The sequence below is a fragment of the Eulemur rufifrons genome, chromosome 1 (genome assembly GCF_041146395.1).
Source record: "Eulemur rufifrons isolate Redbay chromosome 1, OSU_ERuf_1, whole genome shotgun sequence".
Classification (NCBI taxonomy): domain Eukaryota; kingdom Metazoa; phylum Chordata; class Mammalia; order Primates; family Lemuridae; genus Eulemur; species Eulemur rufifrons.
This window is the reverse complement of record NC_090983.1, coordinates 59,399,574-59,424,434: the sequence shown is the minus strand read 5'-3', so window position 1 is coordinate 59,424,434 and position 24,861 is coordinate 59,399,574. Positions and strand designations below refer to the sequence as shown.

Here is a 24,861-nt window from a genome sequence, read left to right as displayed (position 1 = left end):
TTCACAATCAACATAGATATATAATAAGAACTTCATGTTAGACAGACCAGCCACAATTACTAGAACCAGTATCCAAAAGAAATGTGTGTTCTTATCATAAATTATCTGAGAAGAAAGAACATGGACAGAAATACAATCAGTATACATTTTTGTAACAGAGCAATCAGCTTCTGAATGACCTTAGATCTGAGTATGTAAATGCATTAACTCTCTGAATTAGTTTTGTGTAAAGTATTCATTTTTTTTACACTTTGTGTAGCAGGAAACAAAGTCTAAGAACACTGTCTGGAATGCAGTTCTGTGTTATAAGTTAAGGTAGTGACTAAGAGATTCAAATTTTCCAGGGAAGAATAGGAACACATGAGAGTCAACTACCTTATATTTGACAATTTAAGGAGAAGAAAAATTCATTGCTCACAAGTTCATTGCTACTGCTATTAGAGACGAGTAAACTGATTTATGAAGTAGAAGGTGTTAAAGTGTTTGTCCTCATGTGGTACTTTTGAATGTCTCACTAATGGTAACATTACTTTTTCTTTCTAATTCCTTAAGCTATATATTCAGCAGAACTAATTGATCCTCATACCATTCTTAAATTCACCTAGTCATTCATATCCATTATTTTCCACTGAAGTACACTTAAAAAATAAGTATGCTCCTTCTTTAATCTGAAAAAAACAAAAGTTTTAAAATACCTTGTTGTGGTTTGAATGTTTGTCCCCTCCAAAACTCATGCTGAAACTTAATCCCTGATGTAACAGTATTATGAAGTGGAGCCTTTAAGAGGTGATTGAGTCATAAAGGCTATGGATTAAGGGAGTAAAGGATTATCATAAGAGTAAATTAGTTATCATGAGAGTGGATCTATTATAAAAGCCAGTTTGGCTGTCAGTGTACTCCCCTCACTATGAGATGCCCTGTACCACCTTGGGACTTTGCAGAGTCCCCACAAGAAAGAAAGCCCTCACCAGATGTGGCCCCTTCACCTTGGACTTTCCAGCCTCTACAATTGTAAGACATAATTTCTTTACTTTATAAATTATCCAGTCTCAAGTATTCAGTTATAGCAACAGAAAACGGACAAAGACTGTTTGTTATAATTTAAATAGCCCCTAAAATAGTGGTAGACCTCCAAACCACTATGCATATATATGTAGTTATACAAATATGTGCCCATACTGATAAATAATGTTCAATCAAACACATTCCAAGTAATTAAGAAGCCTGCAGAAAATAGATGAGTCCATCCTCATTCAGATCAATTTTCTGAAACCTGAATATGCACCAGCATCACCTATAGGGCTTGTTAGAACAGTTTTCTCGGTCCCAACCCTAGCATTTCTGATTCTGTTGGTCTTAGAGATGAGTACTAAGATTTTACATCCCTAAAGATTTCCCTCTTATATGTGCCAATGCTTTTGTTTCAGGGATCATACGTTGAGAACAACTGCTCTAGATAAGTTTCTCTATTGTGCAGGAAAGAAAGAAACAAACAAACAAAAATAATTCAGCCCCTCTTCTAAATCTGAATTTCTACCAACAGGAATATTGTGTGGAGGTTTACTCTCCATGTTTTGCACTATATTTGTTTGTTTCCAAAATATTAAATAACATTTCAAATTGAACTTATTCACTGCCCAGAGTTCTTTATATTACATACCCATAAACAAGATGTTACATACATTAAGAATCACCAGTTCAGATTTTCAAATACAAAACAAAATAATTTCTGCTATTAAACAGCCATATCTCTTAATTTAAAATAAATTCAATTCTACTTGTAAACTTTTATTTATTACAATGAGTGATGAAAATTAGTATGTTTGTGATAATATTTTAAAGGTTTTTGAATATCTTAAACTTTTAAAGATCCAATCACATTCAAAGATTAAGACAAAAGAAAAATAACCTACATTCCATTATCTCTTCTTAAATTGGTTAGCGTTTCTTTAAAACTCTTATATTACAAAAGCATCCATGTTACCATTTTTATATTTCCTAGCAGTAAAGAGATGGCTTAATATGTAAAAGATGAATAAAAAACAATCAAACAGTATGAAATCATTAATACAAGTTATCAAAAATTATATTTTTCATAGAGGAAGCCCAAGAGAACCTATGAGGTACAGTGTATAGCTAGACTATGACAAAAAAGGGTTTTTTTGCATATAACTTACATAGAACACAAAAACATTATTGCTTTTAATATTTAACATATTGTGCTGTTAAAAAGTAAAACATTTACTGAGATTTCAACAACAGTTGAGAAGTTGAACTTTTGAGTAAATATGACTAGTTTGGTTAAATTTTGAAGTCAAATTTTGCTATTTACAGTCAGTCTTATAATTTTCTTATCCATGAATGATTTTGTATTAATTTATCTTTTCTGAAAAGTCGCATGATCCAAACCCTTGGTTAAATGTTAAAACACTTATTGGCACATAAAAATTTGCTTGTTGACCTCTAATTATTCCAGACATCATATAGAAAACAAATCTTTAAAAGCTATGACTGATTATAGGATACTTCTTCCCTAAGCACAAAGGCTAGGTTTCTGAAAATCTAGGATGATTAGTAAAAGATGAAGAACATATTATTCTGAGAAAAATATAACTGAGAGATTGAGGTTATGAATTAATTTAAGAAAGCCTTTAAAATAATATAAAATATAATATATAACAATATATTATTAAATTACATCATTACAATATAAAATAAAATAATTAGGGTACACTCAATAAGAATGAATTGGTAATAACAGGTGTTGTATGATTAATTTCTATTTGAGATTCCTTGGTCTTACCAACTAGATCTCTTTCTTGACTACCTCAACTAGAAGCCCATAACAACATTTTTACTTTGATAAAAATGATACATAAATTAAAGCATTTTTATGTATTTTCCATTATCCAAGTATTCAACAGTTCTTCAAATTTATTCTGTGAAATTATTAATGCCTACTTCTCTGCTCCACTGCCATTCTAGAGATGAAGGGTACATCACATGTTTCAGATAGAGATAAGAGTTTTGTCTCATTTCGCTTTCCCCATCATCGTGCATGTGATAAATATTTAAAAATTTCATGTCTTCCCTCTCCCTGAATATAAAGTTAGTTAGCTTTAGCTCTACCATTTTTACATATTTTAGGTCATGTATCGGACAACTTGATATACCCCTCATCCTCTTATAGCTTCTAATTTTATATTGTGAGTAATCAGTAAGTATTTCATCTCTTTAATCTGTGCCTCTACCCTTTACTCTTCCCACTTCCCACTCCCTAGTCTTAAATTTTGTTCTTATTCCTAACAGGAAAGATACTCAAATCATGTATTTCTAAAAAAATCACCTCTCCTCTGATTGCAGAAAACACAGGCAAAAGTTAATGACAAGGCTGGGTATGATGCTCATGTCTAAAATCCCAGCACTTTGGGAGGCCAAGGCAAGAGAATCACTTCAGCCCAGGAGTTTGAGACCACCCTAGGTAACATAGTGAGACTCCGTTTGTCAACAACAAAAAAAGTCAATTATAAATGTTAGAATGCTACAGAAGAGAATTTACATTTGTTGAAGGATTTCTGTTCTAATATTTCTTGAAGATATAATTCCACTGGCTGTACTAATATTTCTAAAAATTCAAAGCTATAGCCTAAAAAGTACGTAACCATATTTAAAATATGATAATATATAACATTGGTGAAAGTTTTTCAGAACACTTAGTAAGAATAAACTCTCTTTTATAATGTACTCAAAAGTACCTACATCAACAATTAAGAAATCCAGCCAACACCAGGCATTGGTGAAATACGTTTTATAACCATAGGCTACCCATTTTAGAAGCAATTCCAGAATGAAGATGTAAGTGAATATCTTGTCAGCATAATCCAGGATAATCTTAATGGTCTTTTTCCTTTCGATATATATATCTTCAAAAGCCTGTAGAAATAATATTCACATTTCATCCAGGCACAACTTAAAACTTAGGAATTCACAACAAAAGCAGGAGATACAATTCCAATGCTAAGACCACCGAATTACAATAGTGATGTGGGTCAGCCGACTTTCTTCTGGTTTACAGCTACCTTATAACATTTAATTCTAGCCTTCTCACCAGGCTGCTGCTGGTCACCAGAGGTCAAGAGAAAGAGTACAAAAGAATGAAGTTACTTACAGTCCTCCAGAAGAATTTTGATGTCTGACTGTTATAGAGATTTCCACCTTCATATGACTCCCTTTTATTCCTCATTCAGATTCTATAGGTCCTAATAATTTAAGACAGGCTCCCAGGGTAAGCCCCTCTTACAAACCTTTCTCATTCTATACTCTCCTTCATACCCACCAGTAGGATTTGGAGCTTCTCTTTCAGTTCCTACATGCTTGTGTAGCCCAGTGCCTAGCACTGTCTCAAGTAAAGGTAATGATTGCAGTAGCTTGATTGGGCTATAGAACACAGGGGATGGTTTTTTCTTTTGAAGTCTGCACCCATATTTTATCATTCAGAACTTCAGCTCTACAAATCACTGTTATATTCAATCCGGCAACATGGCACTTACACTTTCCAAGAACTTTTAGAAAGTGACAGACAATGATATTGTGGTCACACTCGCAAGTCCCTTAGCAAATAATTTGAATGAACTTAAAGACTTGAGCTCACTGAGATGCTTAAAATGATTGCTGATCTAATTAGGTCTAAAGTATTCAAGTTTTCTCTTTCAGCTTGAAACACAATTCATTTTTATTTTTGTTGGAGGAAATGAAAATCAAAGGTCCCTTAGTGGCCAACATTATGTTATCTACCCATAGTCATGGGCTTGTGCCATTATCATTTTTTTTATTCCAAGTTTAACTATCAATACAATAAAAATGACCCTTAGCACCTTTTGGAAACTGTTGATATCAGTATTGAAGAAGAGAAGTTGGGGCAGAGAGAATGGACGGACCTACTAAGATAGAAAAACAAGGTCCCAGCGGCTGGCAGAGGTTTTAAAAGTCAGTGGAATTGAAGTGCAGGGGAGGCGTCTATCCCTTAGGATTTCTTGTGCCTTTCTCCAAGTTCTGGAGGAATCAAGCAAGCCACCTAAACAGAAACTTATGGCAATGACTCCGTCCTTGAAATAGAAGTACAAGAAAGGGGCTTAGTCACAAGGAGCAAGAAGCCTTTTCCTAGAACTGGGGTACAGAATTAGAGCAAAACCAGCAGTCTTGATGATCAGAACTAAATACCCTGCCTGAATGTACTGCACTCTGACCTGTCCCAGAGCCTGAAACAGGATTCAGCTTGCAAGAGTCCTAGCTGCCAGCACTAACTGCGTAGATGCGGGAGCAAGGAGGCCAGGATTTCATTATGTGAGCTCTACCTGATTTGGGGCTCAGGCTCTACATTTCAGTTACCACTCACTTGTTTCTATGTGGTGTGCACTTCTCTTTCTGAACAGCCACAACACAGTGAAAAGATATGGTGACTTAGACTTCAGACTTTGATTAAGTTATAGTTTTGTCATTTATTAGCTTTGAGACATAAAGGAACTTTTAAAACTCTGTTCACAGCTTCCTCATTGGTGAAATACAGGGTTGATTGAAAATCAAGTGAGAAAATCTAAATAAAGATTTTGAAATACATAAGTATGTATTAAATGAGAGCTAGTATTTTTTATTTAGTTTGTAGACAGGTATTTTTAAAATCTGGCTTACTCTGCAAACTCCCTGCATAAAACACCAACTTCTTGAAAGTTTTCTTCCTCATATGATTCATTTGAAATCCAGTTTTGAGAATTCCCCCTGCCCCCGCAAAATGTCATTGTCCTTTTTAGACATGTTGAGCAAGGATTTACTCTAAACTTTAAATTTTTGCAATCTCCTCTCTGAAAGTCTCCATCATATATGTGACAGAGCATTAAATAAGCTTCCTCAGTTATTAGGATTACAAGATATTGTAGACACCATCAAGATTCCTACTTGCATGACACCAAATAAGTAGAATAGTACTTTTTTAAAAAAATTACATTTTTTGTTTTTGAGAGTTGAGGCTTACTAGTCTAGGCAACCCATGGTGCGCTCTGAGGGTCCCTGTCGGTTCTTACTGGGTGGGCCAGGAATGCAAGACCCTGACTGCTCTTTTACCCAGGCCATTTCTCAGGGTTGCACATGCAGTGAGCAACCTTGAGGAATTAGGTAGTGTTGCCCTCTGGGACAAAGAGCAGGCTTGCTTACTGCTGGGTATAAAAGGATGGGTTCCCTAAGCTCAGTGTCCCTCAGCTGTGACATCAACCCACCATGTGTGCAGCATCCATCCAGGCCCATATTATGCCCCCATGAGATCTGGGGAAAAGGGGAACCAACACAAATGTGTTGAAGCTCATGCTACTTTCTGTGCAATGAGTAACAAAGTCCTTATCTCTGATCCAGGCACCTCATATCTTCTGCCAGAATGCACTAAACAGTAACAGGTTTACTTAACCTGTAAGTACAGCACAATCAAATCCCAGATCCATGACGACTGTCTATGAAGCAATTTATAAAGTTCCCGAGTATTCTGTTTTTAGTGTGATGGAACTTCCAGTGGTATATCCAGCTGGATCTGGGCTCCTAATGGCTTCTAATGGCTCAACTGTGTTACCGACAGCAGGAAAAAAGACAATAAAGAAAAGGTTCAGGGAGCTTGTAACTCTCCCAAATCCCTTTCAACTCCCATAGAAGGTGCTTGTATATATACAAGAATTAGAAATTTGTCCCATTTTCATCCTAAAACTAACGTCTGTTTTTCCTTTATAATGATATGCAAGATGCTTCATAAGCTGAAACTGCCTGCCTTTCTCATAGCATCTCTGGCCACCTGTACTTGTTCTACCTCCCACAACACTCAACACCAGCTCAGCAACTTTTAGTTTCCTGAATATCTCATGCTGTTTTATGCTTCCTTATCACTGAACACTTGTCCCTCTCAGCCTGCCTTGCCTAGCTGGAAAATTCCTATTCATCTTTCTAGACCTTAAAAAGCATCATATACCTTTCTGAAATTGCAAGCAGACAATTGTCTCCTTGCTACAGTGCTTTGTCATGTATACACTAAACTTACAAACACATCCCAGTTCTGTAGTCACTCTTTTACACCTCTCTCTTCCCCATTGCTCTCTTAGCTCCTTGAGAATTGTATCTGGATCTCATCCATCTTTGCATTCAGAGCAGTAAGGATAATGCCTGGCATGTAGGAGTTCTCAGTACCTATTTACTGAGCTCAACTAAAATTTTGTCCTTGGTACGAATCATAGGGATTAATTCTAGGTAAAAAAAAAAAAAAAAAAAAAAAAAAGAACTTGCTATGATATTTTTATCTTTTAGCTCATTTATCAAGAACATTGTCTTAATCAATTTATTGACTTGGGTGTCAGATCACTTACCAGAGCACCACTGCTAAGCAGGATCATGAGAACAATGAAGCTTTCAAACCAACTGTGTTCAACTATCCTGTAGCAGGTTTTCCTGATGTTCCACCAGATTTTTCCTTTCCCTGACTCTATGTTAACTTGGCAGCATGAGAACCTCCGCACACAACCTGGCAAGAAGGACATGCATGTCAAATATTGATATGTAGAATAAATAAAATGCTTAATACATTATTTAATGCAAAGGTTACTCTGTGATACTTCCTCAACCAAATAGTTTCTAACACCTATACCTGCAGTTTCAGATAGATTCAATTTTTCTCTTCTAACTCTGCATGATGCTTTCTTATTACTTGTCAGTCATTTTTAACTTAGAATGTACTCTTGTCTTCTATAATTCTCTGATTCCTCATCAATACCCTCCACAGTGTTTAAACAACATTTATTTGATGTATCAATGACTGAATGGATGAATGAATAAAAATATGAAGGTGAAATGACTTTCAGGGCCTTTGCTGACAGATAAATTGTCCTGGGTGTGGGTCTAGTCTATAATTTCAGGATTCTTCCACTTCTCTATAAAACTAAAAAATAAACCTTTGAAAAACACCTTTCTAAGCAATATTGAAGAAATTAGTGGAAGGTCTTGAAATTAAGTTCTAAAGAAATTCATTTTGATTATAAGATGCAAATGAAACTGTTTCAAGTATTCTAAGTTAAAATCTGACTTTGAAATTTTAGGTATAAAATATACTGCTATAAAAAATGGAGAAAAGTTTTTAAAAAGTTTAGATTTATTTGTTCTTTCATTCATTCCTTTTTCCATCAAAACTTTATTAAGTATCTGCTATGGACTTAGTTCTGTACATAATTTCCTCTCCTCAGGTAATTTATTTTGGGTTTTGGTTAGATGGCTAGACACAGAAGTAAATGACTGTAAGTAGATAACTAAAATGACAGACATGCAGGGTTCATTTTGGTAGCATGGAAGAAGTCCATCTAACCTGGCTTGTTTATTGGGAAATTGGAAGCAATAGAGCCTGAATTGAATCCAAGTATCAGTAAAAAAGACTTTGGGTAGAATTCCAGGCCAAGAGGGCAGCAAAAAGTGTTGAGCACAGGAATTGCAACCAGTTTAGAATTGTGATGAAAACAAAATGTACACGAGAGGCAGGGGTGAGAAAGGAGTTAGAGAAATTGGTCAGATTATGGAAAGCATTTATCCCCACCTTAAGGAGTTTGGTCTAAGTGAAGGGTTATAAGCATGGAATGATACAGGCAGATTTCAGTTTAAACAGATGTCTCCAACAGTGTGTAAAGGATAAGTTGGGAGAGTGGAAGGAAGAGGGTTGGAGGTGAAGGAAGACTCAGAGCAAGAAAACTATTTAGGTTCTGGTCCACTATCCCTGTCAAGAGGGATAGATTAGGGCAACTCTAATTAGCAACTAGAGCAATAACAGATTTAAGATATATTTGGCAGATAAAATCAGCAGGATTTGGTGACTGATGGATATGGATATAAGAGAAAGGAGGAGCCCATTATGACTGAGCAGATGTCAGCAGTGGAATGAAGACCATAGGATTGATCAAGAGGTAACTTGGTAGATAATGAGTTTGAGACACCTGTGAAACGTTTAAATACAGATATATGTAGATATTTGGGGGTACGAATATGAAGCTCAGGGAAAATGTCTGGCTAGGAAAGAATATGTAGTAATCAGTAACATATACGTATTGGCTGAGGTCAGGACAGCTTTTGAGGTCACATGAAAAGAGTATTTAGGGTGAGGAGAAAAAAGGACCAAGTCTGGAACATTCTGGAACAACAATAGTAAGGGAGAGGATTTGATGGTGTGCTAAAGAAAGGCCAGACTATTTCATGATAACTCATTGTTAAATTGTCAGGAATTTTTGCTACTCTTGTTAAATGCAGCTATCATTAAAAATTAGATTGTACAAACTCAGAATTCAATAACTTCCTTTAAGAAAAGGAAATAAATACTGAAAAGGTATCACTTTCTAATTATTTTACTATATTTTTCTATTATCTATGCTCTTGAGGAGATTTATATTTATTCTGTCTGGATGGTTGGGATGTTTTGCTATTGGGCTTCTGTGCATCTCTTCTTAACTCAGTAGCTTTAAATTAGCTATGGTGGAAATTGTTACACTATAAGAATCTTCAAATGCTGTAAATCATTTTGATTTTCTAAAGAAGAAAGTGATAGAGGAAATGCTAATAAAACAGATAAACAGTAAAATTGTATTGTGTTTGTAGCCATTACACTGTAACTAGCACAAAAAATCAAAAAAACAATCCTTTCATTATTCAAAGTCTATTATCTGATTTGCAAAGAATTGTTCACATCATTGATGAATAAGTGAAGTTTTGATATATAGCTTTTTCATTATCTTTCATTTCACTAACTAACATAAATGAAAATACCAACCAACCTTCACATTAAAACTATACTCATAGGTTGTCTATAAATAAAAGTCTAGCAAAATTCAACAGCAGCATTCTGTGAGAAACAATTCAGTATATGGAATATACAATAAAAAGTTTCATATATTATCATTATTGGTAAATTGTATGTCCATCCTTAATATTAGTAAAATTTATAATAAACTGATATATGCATGGATACTTCCTTTTCTTTGGAGGATCAATTGACAAACCTTTCCCTGCATACCACTGGGACAGGTGGAAGAAGAGAAAACTTTGAAGGAGAGAGAGACAGAGTAGAAGCGGTAAGAGATGTACACAGAGAACCAAGAGGCTGCAGTGAAAGAGAAATAAAGATGTAAAGAAAGTTTCAGCAGGAGCGGTGAATACTGCCAAGAACACAAAAGGCCCAGGAAGATAATGATTGAAAAATTAAAAAAAAATTAAATTAAAATAATTTAAAGTTGATTTAAAAATAAATAACCAGAATTACTTTGAAGAAATGAAAGAATTAAAAAGTGTAACTTCTATTAATACCCCTCATAAAATTTTAGATGAAAAGCCTCATTTTAGATGAAGCTAGTAGGAGGTGGGAAGGCCGGAAGAGGCAGCATATTTTGATACCTGTTTCAGAAGTTTGCATTTTAGGCACTTTGAGAAAATTAATTTCCTTTTCTACAAAACAATATATATTTTATTAAAAAATATTGAAATCTTCAAGACTTCAGATAATCATAACTTGTATGTCCTAAAATAACAAAACTAAAATCCTCTTGATGAACGACACTTACTAGATAATGTCTTGTAATGGATTCCTTCATGTTTCTGAAGTGAAATTAATGCATCGATCCAGTTGATACGAGGTATTTCCTAGCACTTGACTTTCCAGCTCTATAGAAATGTAGCAACTTATTTTTTTTTTTCCCAAATCTCTAGTGTTTTTGGTATCATATATATTTTATGTGTTCCTGTCCTTTCTCTCCGGAAGGTTCTAAGTTTCCAGGAGGTTTAAACTGTCTGCAACACTTGTTCTTACTGCTCACAGTACTTACTACAGCCCTCTACACAGGTTAATATGCTGAGCATAGTTGATTTTAAAGACTTAATCCCCCCAAAAGAATTCTATAATCTTCTAAGCAGTTAGTCATAATCTGAAAGGTCACACTTCTGTGGATTCTAAAGTTGAATGAAAAAGCAAAAAAAATTCAGGGTGAATGGAAAATATCCACAAGGCTTCATTTATCCAATATTAATTACAGTTAACATGATCTCAGATCCGAAAGATTTACCATCATTTTACTTAAAATAATTACCTCATATCTCAAATGCATTTACTTAAGGGAGAACATTTGATAAAATTGTATTAAATAGAACAAAAGGGTAGGGGCAAAAATGAACTCTGACTTAATCTTTTTCAGGGCAAAAGAAAGTAACAGAGAGAGTGGAAAAATTTGAGATGAAATCATTTTTTATATTAACTTAATGCTTGAGACTTCAGAATTTATCTCAATCTTAAAAACAAAGATCACATGCAAAATATAATCTATCTGCCTGAGGTAGAAATTATTGAATTGGAAAGTCATTTCTTTGGTTAAGATTTTATTCTCTGGCATTTATTTTTGTCAGTCTTAATATTGAAGAGAAACATTATTCTTATGATTGAAGGAAGAAAAAATGATATGCATTCCAATCAGAAAGGTAAGTAAACTTTTCATATGAGAAGAGGGTTCATAAATATTACCCTCATGGTTCATCACACCTCAGAGAGTTTCTCTCTCTCACTTTTAGGCAGTAGTGTTCGACTGTCTTTCTGGCTTTTGTGCTAAGGTATATCCCAAGAGATTTCCAACCTAGCTGGTTAGCAACGTTATCACACCTTCTCTTTAAAAGGACTGTTAATTAAATGTAAACATAACAGAGAACCTTTCAAACAATTTAATGGATCCCAGTGGGTAAATGCTATTTCTTTTGGGTGTTTTCATTAATTTGCTCTCATGATGAATTACATAAAGTCTATGCTGGGTTTCATCATGTTAAACCAATGCACTCAAAAAAAAAAAAAAAAAAAAAAACCATTGACCTCTTCAAATACAGACTACTCATTAATAAAAATATAACAGCACAATTAATATAATTAATGTAAAAATTGGTTAGGAAAAAAGCTTTTTCTAGCTATTTCTTAAAAATACCTAAATCCTCTAAAACAAATGTTTCATTCACGTTTTGTTTCCAAAAAAAGAAAAAAAAAGCACAAAGGAGTTGGATATTGTATTATTACAGTTAGAATTAGTTATTAGCTATTTTATAGGAAGTTGATGAACTCAGTACATTTTCAGGAGAAGAGGAGTTGGCTCCTCTTACCAAATTAACAGAAAATATATTATTTTAAGGAAAACAGGTTATCCTTCTCTAGCTGTAATCCTGATTATATAATTTACTAATTGTATAATCTAAAAGGAGTAAAGTATGAAACCAACTAGAATCAAAGAGTCATGTAGTGTTTATAATTACACAGGTTGCCAAGATATGTAGACTTAAGGATAGGGAAGAAAAGTGCAGGATCTAGGGGATGAGTCTGAAGTCTTGAATTACAAAGAAATAGAAATAAAACTAAAGAAAGACATGGCATAAGAGGGAGGAGAAAAGGTGAATAAGAGGAAAAAGATGCAATCAATAAAACACATTAGTAAACTGATACTTATGAAGTTAAAAAGGATTAATGCATGTCAGGCAATGAACAACAAAATCATTTTAGCATTCATCTTCAGTGAAGGCACACTACTCTGTTTTAACTGTCACTTATACTTCTTTTGATTTTTCTGCTACCTTTCAGATAACAAAAATCTCTGGAGGAGGCCAAATGCTGCTTTGATCTGGCATTGGTTCTAGCTTAGCTCTTGTAGACCAGTTCTGAACTTGTAAGAGTCATTTCCAATATAAGTGAAAATGTTTGTGGTTTTCCATGCTGATAAGCTTACACTTCTCTAAGTTGTCATGTGGGAACTATGTATTTACAGTATCTGAGCACCCCAAATCCAATCTATCAGCAAATCCCTTCAGCTCTCATTTTACAATATACTCAGAATCTCACATTCTCACCATCCCCAACACTACCACACTGGCCTAAGCTCCCATCAACTTTCACCTAGATTTCTGTAGGAACCTCCTGAAATCTCCCAGCTTCTGCCATTGCTATACATACCTCCACTCTTAGGATTGCACATTGTGAGATTTAAAAATCAGATCCTTACAATGTTCTTCAAAACTCTTATGATCTAGCCTCTGCTACATCTCTGACCTCAAAATTTAACATTCTTCCTATCTCTCAATATGCTCTATCCGTTTTGGTCCCTTGTTTTTCCTTAAATGTCATGCATATCCCCACCTCAGGGCATGTGCCTTCATGACTCTGCCTAAAATACTCTTCCTTCATATATTTGCACAGCTCACTTCAATTTCCATCAGGTCACTGAACAAATGTCACCTTTATAGAAAGACCTTCTCTGGCCACTGCATAACAGCAGGTTCCTCTCCTCACTCTTTGTATTCCTCCTTTCCTTTCACCTTTTCTATAGCACTTGTTACTTATCTGACCTACTGCGTATTTACATGTTTATCTGGGTAAGGGACATTGTTTTGTTCACAGTTTTCTCCCTCCAGTGCTGAGAACTGGACCTGACATATAGACTTTTAATAAGTATTTGTTTATTGGATGAAAGAATGAGTAAGTGAATAAATGGTCAAAAGGCTGAGAAAATTGGCTGCCCTTCTGAATTTATCAGGTTGAGCCTCTTAACTAAACAGGTCAAGAGATCATGTAAAGTGTCCACTGGAGCACATCAAAGTGACATGACTCAGATATATAAGTTCTCTCAGTAAATTTCCTATGATCCAGACCAAGGTTCATTGGAAAATGTGTTTCCATAATATCTCATCTACATTAGCCTCAATCAAGAAATTATAAATAATCTCAAAGTAATCACAAAAGTATTTTCACTGATGTTTTGTAGGATAACAAAAAACTTTGTAAAGTTCCATCTTAGTACGATAGCACCTACAGTCTGAAATAACATTGTGTTAATACTTTCTGTAGAGGATCTAAGTTTCTCCAAAGCCCTTTTCTGCTTTGAAGCCTTAATTTGTTTGTAAGCCCAACTTCTGTCTAGTTATCCTAGAATTTTAAGTCACGGTCATATATAAAATGAATAGGGAAAATCTTGGTAGCAACAGTACAAATTTAAGTCTTCATGCTACTAATTAACTTAAAGAGAAACAGATCACACATATTGATGAAATTCTTAAATGCCTGTAACATGAACACTTCTAAAGGAAACTCTGTGTGCTTTGCTTATCATACTAATTTCAGCAAGCACAAAATTTATATCAACTGAGTGTCATACTCCTTTACTTCTCATATAAAATAATATTTGGTGTGTATTTAAAGAAAATTCATGTACTCATTATAGTTCATGGATATCTTTGTTTGACAGTCATTTTGCTTAATGCATGAGTGTTATAAGAGACTGGTTGAGAAAATCAGGGAGAATAAAAACAAGTCAATGATTTCTACAAAATAGACAAACAAACGAAAAACTAATGCTGAGTATAAGGCCATAGCTAGATAGTGAGTCATAAGCATCAACAATAGCATGGCTTCTACATAAGATTGTTAACAAAATCCTTGAAAAACAGGGAAAGTAGTAATAGTAAGATAGGCACTATGCTAAATAATTTATAAGCATTATCTTATGTGATCCTCCCAATATCCCTATAACATGAATTTTGTTGTTATCCCCATTTCTCAGATGAGGTATCTGAAGTACAAGATTTAAAAATGTGCTCAAGGTCTCACAGAGAGTTAGTAGTAGGCCAGTTAGAACTCATGGTTATCAGGGTCCAAAGCTTCTATTATACTGCAACACCACTCTAGGTTTGTATTTTTACTTAGATGATACAATATTTGTTCAGACAATATTGCATACTTTCCTATATCAAGATCAAAGTTACCACTTTAAATAAAATCCCTGACAAATTCCAGGAGTAGTAAGAAATTCAGTATGGCAGAAAGTGAAAAGGAACAGAAGGAGGTGCTGTTAAAAACTAGAGCCTGAGGCCAAATATAATGAGCTTTATGTGTCAAGTTAAGAACTTCAGACTTTATTCTACAGACCAAGGATCTTCATATTTTAGTGTGCATCAAGAATCCTTGAGAGGGCTTGGACCCTAGCCCCAGAGTTTCTGATGAACTTGTGACTAGAAAGGAAAAGTTGAGGGCTATCTCAAAGTCTTTAGCTTGAGGGGCAAGATAGTTCATGATATTACTAAATGAGATAAAGACTGGAGGAAGCTGTAGATTATGTGGAAGAGAATATATTAAATCTTGTTTTAAACTTATAAGCTTGAGATATTTTAAGAAAAGAGGTGAAGATGATCAATGAGGAGTTGTAGACAGATCTGGAACTTAAGAGTTGAGATCAAGGGTAAAGACATTGATATGAAGAGTCAATAGTACAGAAATGGTTGTTCAAGACACAGGTGTGGAAGAAACATCTCAGAGCTTCACTTGAGGTCAGGAGTTCAAGAACAGCCTGGGCAACATAGCAAGACCTCATTTCCAAAAAAATATTTTTAAAAAATTAGCCTGGCATGGTGGCATACAACTGTAGTCTAAGTTACTTGGGAGGCTAAGGCAGGAGAATCACTTGAGCCCAGGAATTCAAGTTTACAGTAAGCTATGATCATGCCACTGCACATCAGCCTGGGTGACAGAGTAAAACCCTGTCTCTAAAAAAATTGTAGGGGGGCATCATTACAGCATGTGCATAGAAATAGTCATTAAAAGAAATACAGAAAGAAAACCTCAGAACGTTTAGACATATAAAAGAAAAACAAAGGTACAGGATAGCCTCTGAGACCAAGTGAAGGAAGAATTTTGAGATAGACTACGGTCAACAGTATATCAAACAGTTTACTGCGAGTTAGTGAGCAGCTTTAATTTTTGATGAAATGGACAACAGTACAATCTATTTCATTAACTTTTATTCTAATGGTTCCACAGAGCTGGGAATATGAAGTAAAGCTGTAAAATAAAAAGCAGTAGAGTGATTTACAGCATAATGCACTATCACTGGAAATTACTGTTAGAGCATCATAAATGTGGACACTGATGCATAGAGAGGACCAGTGATTTGCCCTTAGTCATCACAGAGCCACAGCCAAATCAGCATGGAATGGAGTCTTCTGACTTTTTTTTTTTTTTAATGGGGGAGTCTCTTTAATTTCAAATACAAAATAAGGTACAAAGGTGAATATTTACTAAGAATAAAAAATCTCAGCAAACTGCAAATTTTTAAATGTCAACAAATGCCACAAATACCACAAAATCCAGAAAAAAAATCCTAATGTTTTAATTAATTAACAAGCTGGCTAATAATGCTTCCATAATAACTTTTTCCTACTCTTTTTATCTGTTTACTCTTTGATCACCTCTTCATATGACAGACCATGACTTTCTGTAAGAGAATAAATATATTTCAGTCTTTCTTCTAGCCTGTTGTATCAAAATTTATTAATGAACCTGAGAGGCAGAAGCAAACAGCCCTTGTGAGTATTAGGTGTCAAAACAAAACCAAAAATTATTAAGTTGATTCTAACTAAAGACTCTATTTTTGTCTTACCATCTGTGAAACAGGCCTCAGGCTCATCTGAATTCACAGGTTCAGCCTCTGCTTCTTCTCCTTCTCCAGGCAGAGGGTTATCAACTGTGCTGCACTCTGAGGAACTCCATCGGTTCAATCTCTAAAAAGGAATTCACCACCCCCCCAGAGAGATCTTTTAGAGTTCATTCAAATCCTGCATTGAAGCCTCATTTAATAATCAAAATCATGCAAAGTATGAAAAAAGATTAACAGTATGATGGCCATAAAAATGTACAAACACACATTGAGGTCAAGTAACCTTATAATGCATCTATACTTGATCTTTCTATCTACACCGTCCTGTGAAAGATAAATTTTATTATTTTTATGAAGCTAACAAGTATTTGGACAAAATAAGCATAAGATAATATTTTGATGTTAACTATCACTTTTTCATAGTATTGGCAACATATTATTATTTTTTATGTTTAATATAAATTTATTTACATTGACTATATTTTAGGACATAGTAATATTATATATAGTAATAGTAATATTATACAAGTGCCAAATTGCTATTGCCTAATAATTGACAGTTCAGGTCTGACAGCTGGCAGAAATACTTACTGATAGTTAAGATTAAAAAAAGATTAGTGTAATATAAATTCCAAATGTATTTTTCTATTATCTGTTGGATTTAAGAATATGTAGCAGGATGATATAGATAGAAGATCTTTGATCAAAACCAAAAAAAAATCAAATACTGTATTGGAATCAAAATGTCAATGACTATACCAACACCATCCATTTTGGACATAAAATTTTAGCATACAGTAAAAAGGATCATCAAGTATGTCAACAGAGTGGCTACTAACGTGAGCACCACATGCAAATTCTGAAACAAAGATTCAATGAAATTAAACATGGCAGACTTACACATGGGAGTAATGAATGCATTGTCATTATGATCATATAATTGATCATAACACAAACACGTTTTTCCCACCCAGAACATTATGGTTAAAAATGATGTTTACACATACACACATCAATAGAAATTTTTAGAAAAAATACATACAGCAATTGTAGCAAAACTCTGTCAAATATTCCTAATATTGTTTTTATAAAGGAGTGGAGCACGACATCAATGGAAGAATTGATTTTTCATTCTCATTTGCTAAGTGATACGTAGATATTGAAAACTACTACTTATTATAACACATGCTTCTCTTATTAAGATTACAACTTTAGTTTTTAGATAGTTCAAGCAAAAGCAAACACTAAAAATGAGAAAATATTTATTTCAGTTAAATTATTCTTCAATCTCTTAATTTGCATTAATATAGGCCCAGTCTAATGTATTAATTTTTAGAGATTGACGTGGAAGCTAGAAGTATGCTTTATGGGTGCCATATTTAATTCTCAGTGCTAATATTACCACACAGTATGCAACATCAGTAAAAATGGCACTGATAGGCTATTGTATATAAGGAATGATGCAAGCAAAGTCTTTTTATAACTGGAGTAAAGAATTATGAACACCCTATTAAGTGAATAAATACTTTTAACCTTTGTTGGCATAGAGGCATTATTCCCACCAGGTTGAGTAGTTTGATAACAGTATCAGTTATGAACAATATAACTAAGAAATTTCACTTCAAAACAGGTTATTTAAACTGATTGAATTTATCTAAATTACTTCAAAATAAGAAAGAATAGAAATTAATTATGACTGAATATTCTATAAAGCTTAAGGTTTTAAAATATACATTAATTTAGGGAACAATGTTGGGGAAATTTATGACTATTAATATGTCCTATTGTGCCAATTACCACAAAAACGAATTTTAAATGCCGTATCTAAAAGACTGCAGTTTTTAATGGGTTCAATTCTTGACTGCTCAGCTTCAAGTGAATTTGTCACCAGAGTACTGAAGGTCAAGGCCCTACAATTTTGTGAAGAGAAGACCAATCCCTTTAACCCTTAAAAAAGAATTATTGGCCTAGGTTTTGAGGCAAAACAGTGCGAGAGAATTGCTGATAAGAACACAAAGCACTTCCCTGCTATTAGCCAGAATATTAAAAATAGGAAATAGTTATAATTGTTTTCTCTCAGGTAATAACAACTTTTAAATACAATGATTCATATTTTCAAAATTCTAATTTAGGCTAAATTAATGAAAAAACCTTCAACACCAATATTTGGTTTTCTCACTGTTTAAAAGAACATTAACAAAAATGTTATGTCAAATCAGATGAGCACGTAAAAATTCAGATGATTTTATGTAGTGTATCTTGCCACACTGAAACCTTTTTTTTTTCATATGGAGCTTTTATGGCAATATTTCATTAATTAAATTCAATTTGGCTCAGATTTTATATCATAAAGTTATTAAATATTATTGCTCACTAGAATAGAAAATTTAATTAATTTGTGTCACAAGCCAAATAACTGTGGCTAATAGATTTTGGGAAATGCAATGTTTTCCTTCAAATGCATTAAGTATTCCACCAATAATTATTTCAGTACTGTATATAAAATTAAATATTTTAATACATGTCCTAACAATATAGACAGTTTAGTTCTAATCAATTCAGACTTCGAAATCATACTTGCTACAGTATAAGTTTCTTTAACAGAACCCTAAAAGAATGCCTTTAAATAGAAAGGCTAATATCTATAGTAAAAGTTTTCTCTTGAGGTGAAATGTATTTAATTCTTACAGCAAGCATCACTAGATCTAACTATTGAATCCTGTTTTATTTTCTTTACTGTGCAGAGACAATCATGCCAATCTTATGTAGCATCTTATATAATGAATTTTATAATTATTTTCATTTCTATAAACTCAATCATTTGTTATTTAGTTTTCCTTGTAATTTTGGAAATGGAAGAATGAATATACTATATTAAGAGAAGTGGCATAAAATACTTTAGTATGAAAAAATTCCCTTCTGATATCATAAATAGGCAATTCTGTAATTTTCGTGTGGAATCGATTTTAAATAAAAAGTGAAATATGCTTTTTTCTATCATTTATTTGCTTACAACAAAGGTAATTTTTTATCTTTGGCAGTCCACATATAAGTAAAATAAAAATAAGTGTAAGCATATGATCAAAAAGGCAGACTCACTAGTATTGGGAATAGAAGTGTGCTATAATTAGCATTCCTGCCTTTTTATTGAATAGCATTATGTTATTGACTACAAATATCTTCTAAAATTCTGTCTTTTCTTTATATGAAAGCGATATAATTGACTCAAAATTTTTACATGTGTAATAATAATAGTGCAAAATAAAGAGTCCCCTACACTGTCTCCTTGATTCTACTCCCTACTGTGTGTATGTGTGTGTGTGTGTGCGCGTGTGTGTCATATCTTTCCATATTCTTCAGTGTGCATCCATAAAGCATTGTAGTCCTGAAACAATTCTTATATTGATTGTAAAGTTACGTAGCTATTTAAGAAGTCCCTTTCAATTATCGAAAATATGATCAAATTAAAACCTTTATTATTCTTCACTATTCTCCTTCAGATTGCCTTGAAGGTATTTTTTTTTAACATTGTATGTGAGTAGAGACTCTGCTAAATATAGGTGTCGTATTAGAAAATGCCCTAACTTGGTCATTTACAAATTTATTACTGATATTTCCTAAGATAAGCATCAACATCATAAAGCTATTTCATGCTAGTATGGATGGTGGTTAAGGCTGGTTGGTCATTTCTCCTGTCGAGAGGTGTAGGATTGTCTAATGACTTGATAATCTGCCGTTCAAAAGCAGAAAACTATCAAAGATATGGCAGCATTATAGAAAACACAGAACTCAACAAAAACCTTACTCAAAGAGGATGGGTTGATGCTGAAAACATCCCAAAGGTGTTACATTTAAAGTACATACTATATGACTATTTGCTTCACACAAGAAAAGAAAGATATTTTTTAAGTAGCAGAACATAGAATAGTTATTGAGCATCTGAGCAAAGACATACAAAAAACAGCAAGAAGGTTGAGAGAAGCAAATCAAAAGGAGGACATGGGTAAAAAGAGAAGAAAAATTATGGAAAATATCAGTGAAAAGCTAAGTTCTATTATATGTCGATAAGCAAGAAAGATTTTTTTAAAAATTGGGTTCAAGTCAATATCACTTATATTTCAATTTAACAGTCTAATTTTATAATCAATATCTATAATGTTCCTGAATCATTAAGGAGTAAAACAGTAAAGTTCAGGATAAAGGAACAAAGGACTGTTAGAGAAGAATTCCACACACAGCTACTATGCTGTGTAAGAGTCCAGTGTTTTCTAAGTTTACCATTCTATTATGGGATAACTGAATTTTAAATATTCATTTCTGGTGTAGAGCCAAAATAAGTCTACCTCTCTCTTGCAATTGTTAGGCCTTTTTTATCCCTGTGGAGAAGTGCAAATATTATCTTATTATAACTTTTTTAAAACTGGAGATGACCTATGATCTTATCGTTTGTGTTTTTCATCTTGAGTGTAATGATATATAATTTCTTTACATGATTTAGCTTTCTGGGCCTCTCAAGGTCCCTGCATCTTTTTCTGGTCCTGAAATTTCTTAAGATTCTTTTTTCAAAGGTGAGGTCTCAAGTTAAAAAAGCACTCCAGATATTCTTGACCAATGGAAAAGTCAATAGTAGTTTCCTCTCTGAAGTCTGGATTTTCATGTCACTTCCACTAATTTAGCAGAAAATTGTCAGTTTATTCATCAGTTGCAATAAAATCTTGGCTCACATTATAATTGTGGGCAACTAAAATTTTGGCTCTTTTTCAAAGAAAGGGCAAGAACACAGATTTTATTTTCCTTCCCTAATGTTCTTTGTTTATTGTGACCAGAGAAACATTGTGTATAGGCTCTTGGGGGAAACAGCCTGTCAATCAGCAGGAAATGCTCTTAACAGTTCCATCACAGGGTCAACATGGTATATAGTGTTCAGTTGGAGACATAATGAGGTCAAATCTCACCCAGCATCAGGGAAATTCAAAATAAAGCCAATGATTCACTGAGAGTTCTTCTTTTTACCAGAATCTTCCACCCAGGGCACTTTCTATGCAATCAAGTGACAACTTATATGATTAAATGATGTGATCTTGAATATAAAAACAAACATACAAAAGCAACAACTTTTGGCCACATAAGAAGGCTGGATTGGCTATAGATAACTCAGTCCATCCTACAGTATCATCTCTGAGTACCTTTCTAATGAAAAGGCAAGGGACATTTACCCATAAGGGCTTGTAATGTAAGGTAATCATTGGTATTCAAGAGCTCTGTGCCCTGTCACAGAACCTCTATGTTATCTGCAGAGAATAGATATTATAGCAGCTAGAATACAAAGGGTCAAGTCAGAAATGTTTTAAAAACTTTAGAAACTAACATTTCAACAGTTCTACTACCGAGACTTGCTAAAAAATTGCAAAAAGTAAATAAGGATTGGAACCTAAGCAAATATGAAAGTAAAATGTGAGGTAAGAGTGTAGATTTTGAGACTCTAGCTTCTTAAATATTGTTTATAATTTTAAAACAAACCAGAAGGTCAAACAAAAACCCAAACTACCTGTATATTTGAATCATTTCTATTATCCCCTAATACTACACAAAATGAGGAGGGGTAATGAAAAAGAATTTTCAATGAATGAAATAATTACCAGTTTTTAAAACGTGAAGATTTCTAATATTGAAAATACAATGTAAAATAGAAATTTTACATAAATAAAATACTTCTATCCTTTATGTAGGCAGCTTCTGCAAAAGTGCCATATTTCAAGTCATTCTTAACAACTAAATATTCAGTTTTTGTTTTATCAAGAGAATGACCATTCATTAATAGTACCTCATCTTTTCTAACAATAGTTGAGTCAAAAACAGTAATAATTTATGAATTCAAAACACATATATGCATATGTATATTTCTGGAAATAATTTTCTCAAAAATTATATGTTTTACCTACACCTATATAGATACTGTTTACGCACGCGCGCACACACACACACACACACACACATCTTTATTTAGGTTCTAGTTGAAGGAAATTTACCACATTCTGGAATAAAATAGTTTCCTATGAGAATATTGCCTCTAATTCACCACCAAGTTTGAAATAGAAAAATATGTCCTTTACTTTAGGGCATCTTTAAAATTAACTTCAAGTAAACTAGAACACTAAGACAAGTGTTTTTTTCAGTTGAGCTGTTAGCATTACTATCTCTAGATGTGTCAATTTCAGGATAAAGTTTTGCTTTTGTCATTGCACAATGGATAACAATAATACAAACATATCGACAATGACAGAGAAATTCAAAATGTGAATTAGATTATTAAAAAAGGCAAGATTCTTATTAACATGGATTTTTCCCCTCCAGGAAACCATTACAGTTCATTCAACCAGGTATATTAAAATTAAAAATATATATGTATCTGAGTATTATATCCTTTTTTATATGTTTCTGAAATATTTGATAAGGTAATCCATATTAACCCACTTCTTATTTTAGCAAAAAATGTTTTATATTTTATTGACAGATTTAGTGTTTACTTTATAGTATGCTCTATTTAAACTTCTTAGATTCTAGAGGTTTTTCTTATTATGTATATAATCAGAAACTTATTCTCATTAGTGAATGATATTGATTCTAGAAGGAAACATTTCAAGCACGTATCATTCATCTTTAGGCAAGGCCTATTAACTTTTAATTGATGCATTTTATATATGAGAAAATAAAATCAAATGCTAATTACTGAATTGATTGAAAAAAATAACATCCTAGTAATCACTGTGTTTAAAACCATTTCAAAATGTACTAAAAGTTTAGACTAGAAACTTGGTACTTTGGTTCTGCTTCCAGCTTGCTAGGATGTGTAGACAGCAGCTTAATCACGAATCTCAACTTCCTTATCTGTAAACACGAGGCTAGAACTACAATGATCCTTTCCTGCTCTGAGATTTTATATTTGTGCCTGAAATACTTCTCCTCCCCCTAAATTTTAACATCATTTTAATCTACTGAATTTAAATGTGGTAATTTAATGTGATATAACGTGTTATACATCTACATTTAGATAGATTAAATTAGGAAAGGAAGCTGATAGAGGTTTTCAAATTAAATGTTGCTTCAATGGCTTTTGTTACATTCTGCATTTTACTTTGATAATCCATCCAATAAAAATGTATAGATCATGCACTTGAAATCACCTAAGGACATGAAGGATATATCAAGAAAGTCATCAAGAGAATTACAAAAAATAATGGAATTTCTCTGGTTACATGCTGTGATGTAAATTCATTTATGAAATAACTGTATATGTTTCTACTTTCTTGCAATGGGTCAGGCAGAAAGATTTTGTAGCTGAACAGCATGCAAGACACTGAAAAAAATATCATATATGTATGATTTTTTTTTTTTAGGTAACCTGTGTTAAAGTGCTCACATATGTCTCTGCCTGGTTAAAAGCACAGAGCTGCATCCTTGATTGATCCAGTTTGATTTTACTCCTGTGAGAAGTAAGAAGGTTAGGTACTGAGGTTTAGAAATGCAGCATGATGAAACAGTTCAGTCAACTGTGATTTAAAATGTTTAAAGTCACATACCTATAAATAAAAATTAGTTATATGTTTGAAAATCCATGCTATATGCTCAATGTTAAACAATGTATCTTAAACACAGTAATAATATTAAATAGCATTCAACACAGACTTAAAAATAATCAACTAAACAGTTAAATAATTCTGTTATTTAGGAGATGAATTTAAATACTGTAATGTGCTAATGCAATCTTTGGCATTCTGTTTGCTCTTCAATACAAGCAACATTATTTATGAGTACATTATAGTTGTGTGTGTGTGTGTGTGTGTGTATATATATATATGGTACATGTGATGTTTTGATACAAGCATACAATGTGTATTCATCAAATAAGGATAATTGGAGTATCCATCACCTCCAGCATTTATCATTTCTTTGTGTTAGAAACATTCCAATTCCACTATTTAATTATTTTAAAGAATACTCTTATTGTTGATTATAGTCACTTTGTTTTGCTATCAAGCAACATGTAAAAATAAGTAGTTCTCAGTGTGGGTAGGGGGTGAGAGTAAGCGTGTGTAGTTTAAAAAAACATATTCTAAAATTAGCAATTATTGATTTACTTTTAATTATATTTAATTAATTTTGACCTTTCAAACAGCATTGCAGGAAAGTGATGTTTCCAAATTTATCAAAATATAAAGAATAAGAAACAATGATTTAAATGTCAGAACAATATTTCTTGTTTTTAGGCACATGAACAAATCCAAAAAATGGAAAGATTTTTCAAATAGTTTGGAAACAACCTGCAAAAAAGAAACAGTCTAAGTAAAATCTATAGAAGAAT

At 33.2% G+C, this 24,861-nt stretch overlaps 1 protein-coding gene across 5 annotated transcripts in view; it reads right to left on the bottom strand.

Moving 5' to 3' along the window:
- SCN9A (sodium voltage-gated channel alpha subunit 9) overlaps positions 1-24,861 on the bottom strand; it is an 84,977-nt gene that overhangs the window by 16,820 nt on the left and 43,296 nt on the right. For all 5 annotated transcript variants that reach the window (XM_069471845.1, XM_069471855.1, XM_069471865.1 and 2 more), the window contains 3 exons: positions 16,503-16,623; positions 7,395-7,549; positions 3,760-3,933 (listed from right to left, as the gene is read on the bottom strand). In XM_069471845.1, coding sequence (XP_069327946.1) covers positions 3,760-3,933; positions 7,395-7,549; positions 16,503-16,623 — 450 coding nt within the window. The remainder of the gene's footprint in view (positions 1-3,759; positions 3,934-7,394; positions 7,550-16,502; positions 16,624-24,861) is intronic.